Below are 12,123 nucleotides of genomic sequence, written 5' to 3' on the forward strand. Positions count from 1 at the left end.
ACGTCTGAGCGTGGTGACTCTTGATGCGCTGACTCCAGCTTCAGTTCTCTCCTTGTGAAGCTCTCACAAGTATTTGAATCGGCTTTGCTTGACTGTATTCTCAAGCTTGCGGTCATCCCTGTTGCTTGTGCACCTTTTCCTACCCAAATTCTTCCTTCCAGTCAACTTTGCATTTAATATGCTTTAATACAGCACTCTGTAAACAGCCACGCCTTTCAGTAATGACCTTCTGTGACTTACCCTCTTTGTGGAGGGTGTCAATGTTCGTCTTCTGGATCATTGCCAAGTCAGCAGTCTTCTCCATTATTGTGGTTTCAAAGAACAAGAGATACCCGGAATTTATACTGTAGGGATGGTCATTTATTCAAACTCAAATGTAAATATTCTAATATTTTGAGACACTGATTTGACTTTCATGAGCTGTACGCTCTAATCATCAAAATTAAAAGAAATAAACATTTGAAATATATCAGTCTGTGTAATGAATTAATATAATCACGCAAGTTTGTATCACGCAATTCTGACTTTATAACATGCAACTGCGAGTTTATATATCGGTTCTGGGAAAAGAAGTCAGAATTGCAGGATATAAACTAATAATTGCAAGAAAGTTAGAATTGTGTGTTTTTGTTTTTTTTTGTTTGTTTTTTTTCAAACCTGCAATTGCAAGAAAAAAGTCAGAATTGCAAGATGCAAACTTGCAATTGTGAGGAAAAAAAAGCCAGAAATTTAGATTTAGAATTTAGAATCTCACAATTGTAAGAAGAATGTCAGAATTTCAAGATCACTCAGAATTGTAAGAAAATAAGAAGTCTGAGTTTATATCTTTGTATCTATATTAAAAAATTGCGAGAGTCAATTGAACGATATAAACTCAGAATTACGAGGGGGAAAAAATCAGAATTGTGAAATAAAAAATCATAGTTACTTTTTGTTATTTTTATTACATTTTATATATCTATTTATCTATTACTATAATGATATAATATTATTATTTAAATTGTATATGAACACCCTTAACGTGACTTAATATGCTGTGCATCCTGTTTGCTAACTAGCGAGTGAAATATGTGTGAGACCTACACTTTCAACATGGCAAATGGCAGGCGTGCTGAGTGTTCTTCTCACCAGCACCAGCGTGCCAACTGTAGTGCTCAGACTGGTGACCGCTGCATCTGAAGAAGAGACGTCCCAGTCGACTCTATCGCATGACGACACGCGACACACCCCGCCGCCACATCATCTATCACAACATCATCAATGAAAACCCCCCCCGAGAACTCCTTACACGGCTCGCCGGCCGCTGGGCTGTGCGAAGCGATGGGTGGCGAAGGCCCGGAAGCACGTGTGGCACTAATCCGCCGGCTTATTTGTTCATTTACCCAGAAAAGGCTGATATCTTTAAGAAACAGATCGTGAAGTGACGGATGCTGTGAATAATTGCTTTTTCATCCCTGGCTTATGGAACAAATTGAATTGCCGTTGAAGTGGGGTGAGAGTTGCCGTTTAAGCAGGTATCTCCTGTTTGGGGTGGCAAAATGCCTGACACATATTAGGAATGAAAAGTGGGCTGTTTCCCTGTGCTTCATTCATATTCATTGACTGGAGATGCGCTCATTACTATTGACATTTTTGCAGCGCAGCACGGCCCTCAAATAGGTTTGGAATTAAAGGGCCGTCACAGGAAACTATGAGTTTCATCTTGCCTTGGTGTTTTTTTGTTTTTTTTTGCATCGTAAGAAGCCAGCATCACATCATGTGTCAGTGTGTGGATGCATAATAACGCTGAATTTAAAGACTGCAGAACAGTGAAAAACCACACAAGTTGAGCCTGGAGATTTGGAAGGGTTGTCTTCTCCCTGGATCTTTAATGTGATCATGGCCATTTGGCTCCATCGCTCAACTAGAAGACATGCTTGTCTAAATCTGTCTTTTCCTTGGACACAGCAGAAGGTTTTACGTTTAATGTTTTCTTAAAGGCATGCTTATTATAGCATGTCAAGCTTCATGTCTGCTGTTCTCGTGACCAAAGAGATTGGTCCGTTTTCAGTCTGACATGTTCCCTGTTCGTTTTCTAGCTGGGTGATTCTCAGGAAACCTGTCAAGAATGTTTAATGCACGTTTCATCACAACATCAAACAAAAGGAAATAAGAAATTATAATATGCTTAAAGAAAATGAAGCCTATTTATTGGATGCCTTTGTATTGTGATATTAATTTATTGTTATTATTTAAATGTATTTTCTTTCTCCCAGATTCTCAAGTATTATCTTATGTGCCATTTAAATTACGTATTTATACAGTACATAATGTTAGTATTTTATTTTAATATTAAACCTCTTTAGGGGGGGAAACAATATATTATATGGTGTATACTATATTGACTCTTTTATAAGTCTTTTAATTTTGGGGTGAAATGTGATGTTTTTATGACATGCACCCAGTTAATTTATGTGTTACTTTATTTTATTGAGTTTTTATACTTAATATTAACAAGCTTTATTGTATTTTATTTTTTTTTTATTTACTTTATTTTATGCATTTATGACTTGTTTGTAGGGAATACTGGACACTATAAATAACTAACTAACTAAAAAAAAATAAAGTATATTATATAATAAATTACACATACTTTGAGTGAGTGATGGATGGATAGAACAAAAAGCAAAAAAAAAAATAAGGGAACAAAAACTTATGATGCAAAGTATTTTTATTATATAGTTCTATAATATATTTAATGTATAATGTTTTTGTCTTTTAGTTTTACAGTGAAAAAAGTTCATTTTCATGAGATTTACCCGGCTTTAGATGCAGGTTCAAATTGAATGCAAATTGACTAAATGAACTTCGTATTGTCAATATAATTAATTCAGTTAAATTTGATAATTGTGCCTATTTATATTTACCTAATTTCAGCAGTTTATTCTTCAGAGAGCTTTTTCAGTCAGTTTTTACTTCTGCTCTCTCAGCAACACCAAATGTTTAAGTGTGAAGAGAGCTAAAATAAATTAGCTCTCGACTGAACTGATGGAAAACACATGCCAGGAAATAGATCTTGCCAGCTTGCAACGCATACTTTGCTATGGTACAGCGCTAGCCAAACATAAACACGTGCTATGCTAGGATACCGTTCGCCTAAACTTAAACGTGCTTGTGCATGTTTGATATATTTGGCCAAACTTACGAAGCTGAGAATTACACCCAATCCAGATGGTTGAAAAAGGGCGTTTATAGAACGTCTGTCTTAGTATGTGAGAAATTATGCTAGTCATCTTTTAGACATCATGATGACGAGGCATTATGCCATTTATGTGCTAATGAGCCGTAGTGGGTCCATTGTTTCTGTTGTTTTGGTGCATTCTAGAACACAAAATAGATACACGACCATTACAAAGAAACCAAATGAAAATGTCACGCCAGTTTGACGATATCTATGCGTTACTTCTGCTGTCACTGGAAATGACAACAGGAGAGGCAAACATGTAATTGGTTCTGATTTGCCGAACCCTAACCCTCGTTTTAGAACAAGAGTTAGAGATTTGACATTTTGGACAGCACATCAGACTATTGAAGACATTATTATATTTGGCAGTTCAAACCTTAAGTCTGTGTTTTTAAGCTTGTTTTTTTTTTTTTCTTCTTCTTTTTTCTTCTTTTTTCTTCTTTTTTCAGTAGCTAGTTCTGGGCTAAATTTGTTTGATACGTCACATTAAGCCCGGAGGCAATTGATTTTATGTCGTACATGTCAGTTGCTCAAGCATCAGATAATGCAAAGACTTCATAAGCACAGACTCTTAACCCTGCAAAGCCTGGTATATGAAATAATAGTCAGAAAAAGTCCCCCATTTATAAGCTATCAGAATGAAATTCTGATAGCTTATAAATGCAATGTATAAAATATGTAGCACAATGATGATTGGGAGATGAACAAATAGAGATTCCTCAAAAGCCTATATGATATATCATATTTGATACATTTTAACTTTTTTTGTATATTTAAGTAAATCTCCAAAAGTCGCTTATGTGCGTGGTTATATTGAACTATCGCTAACAATATTATTATTATATTTTATTAGACATTAGAACCAGCGGTGCCGTTTTTAGTGCTTTAGTAGTCCATTCAGTCTGTTTCTAACACAAAGCTTTCTTGCACTATAACTTCAGAGGATGGTAATACATTGCATGGATTGTTTGGACTACTTTTATGCTGCTTTTTGTGCTTTTCATTTCTGGGTGAACTATTCTTTTAATATATATCTGTGCTCTAAAGTCTGCTTTGCTTTAGGAATAAAAGAAAAATCTTTTCCATTGCAGTGTGAAATAGTAATATTACCCAGTGCACCACAATACAGCCTTATGTGTCTCAAATTGATCTCAAAGGTTTAATTTTACACAGTTCATCCTGTGGATCTTCCACAGCGGTTGCATCACTTCTTACACTTTTCTAACTTGACCATTTCAGCTTTCAGTTTGTCTTAATAGAATGTATTATACATGTTCTGCAGCTGGAGCACATGAGAGATTTGTATTAAAATTAAAAACAGGCGAGTGCGCTTCTCTTCCTCTGAAAATTTCTACCTTAATCACAGCCTGTCTGAATTTGGCTTGTGAAATCTGAATCTTCCTCAGAAAATCAGACTAAATTATTTATTATTTAACATTATTTATAACTTAATATAGCCCTGTTTTATGAATAGTATTGGTTTTATTAATGAATGATTTTAAAACGGATGTTATTCAGATAAATTAAGTGTGTGTGTGTGTGTGTGTGTGTGTGTGTGTGTGTGTGTGTATAATTTAATAATTTATTTGAATTACATCAGGTTTAAAAGCGTTGTGTTCAGTGTTCATAAAACTAATAGTACATACGGTATAACCAAGTATTTTATTTTTCTTTGTGGCATAACTTTTCGGCCTTTTTGTTTTTTGAGCAAAGAAGTTTTGAGAAAATCAACTTTTACTGCAACATGTCAATCTGTCTTGGCCTTTCTTTAAGCAGAGTAACAGTCTCCTTTCTCTTCATTTTTTTTTAGTTTTTACATTGCAAAATATTTATAACTTGCTGACCTTTGTGTATCTGTGTAGGCTGGTGAAACAATGCTTCATCCAGCAGTTACTATAATATTTGTGCTTTTTAAATACAATTTTAATATGGATATATTTCTGGGTGTTATTAGTATGTAGGGGAACCTGGAAATTTCTTGGATACTGTATGGAATCCAATTTATTTTTTTGAGGCTTTAAATTGCTGTGAAAATGTAAATCATTATTTGACCGGCTTGTTCTCCGTATAACTCCATCTGTGGGATTGATATCTGGGCTGGTCAGGTTATTACAAAACAAGTCTTCTAGCAAAAGTCAAATGGACTGTGTGAACAAGTCTTTTAAAGCTAGGATTACCGTTCTATTCAGGGTTGATGGAGGGAATCTGCCATCCATGACCGTTCAACCACAGTCAGTGACACTGAGACGAAGCAACGACCCAGAGAAACAGCAAGCTCCACACCTAATCCCTGTAATTGACACGTTAGTCAAGTGTGATATTTACTAATTATTTAGCATTTAATCCCCTGTCATTCATAACATGTCACCGTAATGCCATTGACTGTTTTAAGAGTTTTTGATAAAAATGATTAGTTTGATATAATATGCATTTTTTATAACAATATTTTATGTATAGCATATTTAGTCAGAAATGTAATGGTACAAGATGCTGACAAATCTCACTAATCTACTACTAAAAAATTTATTAAACACAATAATGATTCTACACTATTTACTCATTTTTTTTATTTTTTGGGACTGACACTTCTGTCCATTGCAGCCAATTATTAGGGATGCACCGAAATGAAAATTCTTGGCCAAAGCCGAAACCAAACACGTTTTTTCATATTTTCCTCCCATATATTTTTTTCTTTTTTCTTACTTTTTTTTTTCACCACTGCATAAATAGCCAAAATGTGCTTTTTACTATTTTGTCTTGCTTTTCAAAGAAAAGATCAATTACAAAACAATTTAAACAATGAAAATTTTTTAACATTCCAGCAGACATTATACCAACAAAGCACAATTTAACTTGGAGAAAAAAAAAAAAAAGTTTTTGAGACCCCTTCTTGAATCAGGCATGTATTTTTTTTTTTACTGTACAAAAATGCAGCCTTGCTTGAGCAGAAGCGAGCTGTTGTAATTAATATTGTCATTTATAATTGTATTTCTTTTCTATGTTATTTTACAGAACAACAGTAACATTACAATACTAACATTTAAGAATGTTGATGGAGCTTTTTCTCAGTTTTTATTTTGGCGGAAACCCGTAGGAAGACCTCAGTGCTTCTTTTTGTTGACAACAGCAGATTTATAAATGATTCTCAATTACGAATATGGGAAGATGTTTGTCGCAGGTATCGCATTGTCACATGCCTTGTAAAAATTCATAAAAATACTACTGAGCAACTGACAAATAACTGTTTCAGCGCAGATTTTCCTCACGCTTTGGCTAACAAGCAGATAGCGCCGCGAGCTCGTGGTAACCGTAATCAGCAACCACCACTTCCTCTTCTCATCCAAGACATGTGATGCAGTACTAAACAGCCTCTCGCTGTCAGTGCTTATGATTTTTGTGTCTTTCTCTGACACTTTTAAATGCTTCCACACTGTCGACATGTTTGCTGCATAAAGCACCTCTTTCGGTTGCCAAACGTTCAGTGGATCTCTACCAATTATACATGATTATCTAACTAATAAAGTCACTGTGATCTGTATATTACAAACTTCAGTGGTTTCTGAGGAGTGGGGTTGTTTTCTATTGTTGTGCTCTTCAGTATACTGATATTTACCTTCAATGTCCTCCAGTGGTTTTTAATGAACACGTTTGGTTGTTTTCGTTGGTTCAGGGGCTGTCATTGTGCTGCAAAGATACGGTTTCAAACCTGTCTGCAGGGGAAGCGTTTTCTCATTAAATGTCTCCCCAAAACCTAAACCCGAGTCCTCAATTACTGCCGTCCATTGTTAATCTGGGCACACTTCTTGCGCTTTGTTCTTTCGGGCTCTAACCTTATCAGAAAGCAGCACTGTTTATGTTGACTCGGACCAGTGCAGTCCGAGTAATAACTTGTCCCAGCGCGACTTGATGAGCTCACGATTGGCCGGAGGATCGTTGTGATGAACATGTCAATTGAAAGGCCACTGTGAAGTCTGAGGCGTTTTAATTAAACCCTGCACAAACAGTAAATACTCGCATTCTGGAGCTGCGCATGAAATGAAGGTAATTATGATGTGGCTTAATTAGCTGTCGCCGTGATCTTAATTGCTTTTGAAGATGGCTGACCTCCCTTCCTGGGTGTACGTGTTGAGAGCTCAATATTGTCATAGTCGTTTCGTTTGCAGGTGTGCGTCTGGTCAAACTATCTTCTGGAGGTTACCCTCTCGGTTAATGTTCATTTATTTTTCCACTTTTTTGTGTGTGTGCGCGCTCCCAGTTCTCGTGTATATTTAACACGGCGACAGGTCTATTTTCCGTTCTGAATCCTTTCCATTTCTCTTGAAAATGCCAGTAGTGCAGTGACTCTTTTTCAATCCATTAAGTTGAGCGAATAGTTAGTCAAGTAGGGTTAGTCGATACAGTTAAAAAAGCTAAGGTTTTTCAGCCTTGAAAAAATGAAATGATTTTTTTCCATTCAGAATAAACCCACTGTAGTCAAATGGATTCAAAATATTAAATATAAGATGTCTGTTTAATGTAAGAAGTAAATTCAAATTCTATAATTCAATTTTACCACTTTTTTCACTGAATGAAGTGTTTAGTTAAAAGAAAAATAAATCTGTTAAAAATTGTGTATATTCTACAGATATTTAATATTTCAAAATATTTTTTTTATCTCATACTGTATCTTCTAACATATATAATGTTAGAAAATGTGTGTGTGTGTGTGTGTGTGTGTGTATATATATATATATATATAGCGAGTATAATTTAATTCTAAATTATTTTCCAAGCCAGTAATTGCAATTTTTGTTTTATAAAATGACTATTAATTTTCCAGTAATCACAAACTAATTTGTTGGTCAGAAACTGTGGAAAACTAAAATGAACACATTTACAAATGCTTTTGTGTCACCCATTCAGACAGTTGTTGTAATTTTACACACCTAAAGGGTCTGGAAATAATTGAAATGATAGTATTTTCTGGAGAAGCGTGGTTTTATTCTTAGGAGGCAGAGTTGTTTGCTGTGATGAGCTGGATTTGGCACCTGTGAGTTTCCCTCCACACCTGCCTCCACACTACATTAGCTGTCAGCTCCCATTTCCTTCACTGCGTGTTTGTAGCGCGGTCTCTGGAAACTAAAACAATGTCATTAAACTTCAACTTCAAATTAAGCCTCTTCAAGACTGTTCCAGACGCCACGGTCATTTTCCAGCACACCACAGGACGCACGTTCATCTGCGGCTTTAATGCTTGGCTGAAATGTTGTTTGTTAGCAGGTGCAGGTCAATCTTCCCCACGAAAATCAGAAGAGAGACAGACTCTGCTGCTCGTATATCAGCGTGAAACTTACAAAAATGCTTGATGCGTGTGTATTTGAGGATGATATGTGATTCATTCATTACCTCGCTTCCAGATGCCTGCTTTAGAGCCAGATCTTACTGGAACAAAAATGACTTGTTCAAGTGTAAGAGCTTTTCTTTAAAAAAAATAAAAATAAAATAAATAAAAAAGATACCCATTATGTGAGTGGCATTATTCCTGCCATTAACAAATCAAATACTAATAAGCACAGAGCTAAGAATATTACTTCTGCATTGGCAAATCTCGCAGTGTTTCAAATCTAACCGTACCTTTGTACAGTATGCTTCCTTTGTAAGGAGTAGTTCATCCAAAAATCAAAGTGGTATACTCGTATTGTTCCAAACCACTTGATGTGGTTTTCCATGCAGTTACAATGAAGTTTTCAAGCAAAAATAGACACAAAAGCACTATTAAAGTTGTTCATAAAACTTAACTTTCGTAGCTTTGTGTGAAAAACGGATTAAAAATGAAGTTGTTTTCCACTAATAGTGTTTTGTTGCTAACTGCTATGAAGGGATGAATCGGTGAGTTGGACTGAAGAACCAGATCAGTATCATTTACTGTAATTAAATGATTCATTGAAAAGATTCAAAAGTTTCTTTCGTGAACTTCTCTTCTGAACTCATTTGAGTCGTTTCCTCACACAAAGCTGTCATATAACTTCAGATGACTTGAAATAAGCTCATGAGTCATATAAACTGTGTTCTTGATGATTTTGTGTTGTTTTTGAGGTTTGAAAACTTCACTCCATGTTCATTGTAACTGGATGGAAAAGAGCTTTAAAAACAGTCTTCAAAATTTCCGCCACACAGGTTTGGAATGACATTAACTGGAGTAAATGATGACATAAATGTCTTTTTTTTTTTTTTTTTTTTTGTTTAATCATGTTTTATTTTCCTGTGTTTCAGGCTCTGTTGGAAAAGGTGGCTGTGAAAAGTGACGGCTTCAGTGTGGATCATCTGGAGAGAGTTTACTCCGTGCTCAGCCAGTGTGTTTACCAGCACCGCAGAGACTACGACAAGACCCGTCTGATAGAGGTTGAGTGACGCACACACACACGCACACACACACACACACACACGTACGTACGTTTGTTTTTGTGAAAAGTGGCGTAATGGTTTTTATACTGTACAAACTGTATGTGCTATTGCCCTACACCAACCCTACACCTAAACCTACCCCTTACAGGAAACTTTGTGCTATTTCAGATTTTCAATACACTCCATTCTGTGTGATTTATAAGCGTTTTGAAAAGTGGGGACATGGGGTAATGTCCTGAAAAGTCACCTTCTCCTTGTAATACCTGTGTCATATCCTTGTCATTATACAAATGTATGTCCTCATTTGTCACAAAAGAGCACACGCACACACACACACACACACACACACAAACAAACAAACACAAAGATCAATATGTTGTTCAATGTCTTCATGGCCCTGGTTTACTAAGATCTCATATAAAGTGTACTATTTTATTTTGCAGTTTATCAGATTTCATGTGTTTCATGGGTGTATTGCAAGCGATTTACCCACTCAAGCATATGGATTGTAAATACACATAGTTTAGAGAGGGTTTTGTGCAGTAATTGTACCACATGTTAGCAGGTTACCCACTTTCACTAAATAATATTTTATTAACTTTATTTATTTGATCTGATTTACAAGCCCAGGCGACATTAAATTTTATTTTGTATGCTAATGTAAAATGTATAAATCCATCTATTTTATTTTATTTTATTTTATTTTTGTTTTTAGGGTTAGGGTTTAATATTTCTATAGTATGTTTGAAGTTATGTACATTTCTGATGATTTTTGTGTTATAATTTTATTTATTGTTTTATGTGCTTATTTCAAACTCAAAAATATATCGGTTTTATTTATTTTATTTTATTTGAGAGACAAGCCCAAACCTTATTTTATTTACTATATTTTTATATATTTTTATTTTATTATTTATTTATTTTTTAATATTTCTAATGTTATCTGGATTAGGCTATAAATATACTCAATATGTTTTAGTAGCTCTGTATGTTTTATCTCCAATTATTTGTTGTAATAAATGCTGAGCCAGTAGAATACTAAATTAAAACGATCCCATTATTAACTAGTAGCTCTATACTGACTAATGACTCGTAATGTTCAGTTCAGTCATGTGTCGTGTTTGTGACAGCGGCTCAGAGGAGATGGATACACAGTGACTGAACACGGCACACTGAACAGCTGCTGTGTGTTTAAATTACGCCGGTGCACCGATGGTGGAGAGCTCTCGCACGGCCTCCTGGGAAATTATGTGCGCTGTTCTCAAATACAATAGTAATGGTAGCTGCCTAGCAGAAACAGATTAGAATTGCTCTAAGGAATTATGGCCGGCGCGACTGAAGGCTAATTTGCATGTTGTGTACCAATTCCTCTTTGAGAGGACCCTAATGGTGTTGTATTTATTAATTCCAGGATGATTCGCAATCCAGACCATCTGGAAAAGCTGTATGTGTTTAGATTTTAATCCACTGGTCTCCGTCAGATCATTGGATCTTTTGCAGCCGGTGGACTGGAGCTGAGATCCACAGAGGATAGCGGAAATTGAACATGATTTTGTTAATTGTTTGCACATTGTGCTGTGCCGAAAGAGTTTAATTGTTAGCCACACTTTGACCTGAACAAGAATTACTGTGTCAGATAAAGAGAGTCATATTAAATCCTTGTATGTTTTGAAAGAACGGAAAGCAGAGTCCTAACTAGATGCAGTGTGATAAAGTCAGTTACTGTTTTTGTCATGTTGCATAGAGTAGCTCCGCCCACACCAAAAATGAAACCGTCAAATAATGTCATTATTTACTCACCCTCATGTCTATCAAAACCTCACTGCTCTTTATAAAAGTTCCTTTGGCTGTCGAGCAAGTTTTAATGAATTATATGAATACAAATAATATGGACTACATGAATAAATGAACAATTTTCATATTAGGGTGAACAGTCCCTTTAAATACCAAATATTTTTGGATTTTGTCACTGTGTGAAAGAAAAGATCATTTTATGTTGGAAACATGACACATCGTTAGGACATAGTGTAAAAATAGACCAGAAACTTCTTTCCAAACCAAAATCTGATAGCTGATCGCCTTTGATTTAGTTTCTTTTTATATGAAATGACTTTGTCCTCCAACCTACATTTGACTGCTTCATGTTCTGCCATGATGATTTGAATTAATCATGACATTTTACTGCTAGCATACCCATCTTGCCATGGAGCAGGAGGGAAAAAACCATTACATTTAAGGGTCCAAAAAAAAAATAAAAAAAAATATATATATATTTTACACACACAGTGGGTACGGAAAGTATTCAGACCCTCTTAAATTTTTCACTCTGTTATATTGCAGCCATTTGCTAAAATCATTTGTTCATTTTTTTTTTTTCCTCAATGTACACACAGCACCCCATATTGACAGAAAAACACAGAATTGTTGACATTTTTGCAGATTTATTAAAAAAGAAAAACTGAAATATCACATGGTCCTAAGTATTCAGACCCTTTGCTCAGTATTTAGTAGAAGCA

At 35.3% G+C, this 12,123-nt stretch overlaps 1 protein-coding gene across 2 annotated transcripts in view; it reads left to right on the forward strand.

The window, feature by feature from the left end:
• Window positions 1-12,123, forward strand: part of atad2b (ATPase family AAA domain containing 2B) — a 113,722-nt gene that overhangs the window by 96,413 nt on the left and 5,186 nt on the right. For both annotated transcript variants that reach the window (XM_058755507.1, XM_058755508.1), the window contains exon 27: window positions 9,476-9,604. In XM_058755507.1, the coding sequence (XP_058611490.1) occupies window positions 9,476-9,604 (129 nt within the window). The remainder of the gene's footprint in view (window positions 1-9,475; window positions 9,605-12,123) is intronic.

Source organism: Onychostoma macrolepis, chromosome 20, assembly GCF_012432095.1.
Source record: "Onychostoma macrolepis isolate SWU-2019 chromosome 20, ASM1243209v1, whole genome shotgun sequence".
Classification (NCBI taxonomy): Eukaryota; Metazoa; Chordata; class Actinopteri; order Cypriniformes; family Cyprinidae; genus Onychostoma; species Onychostoma macrolepis.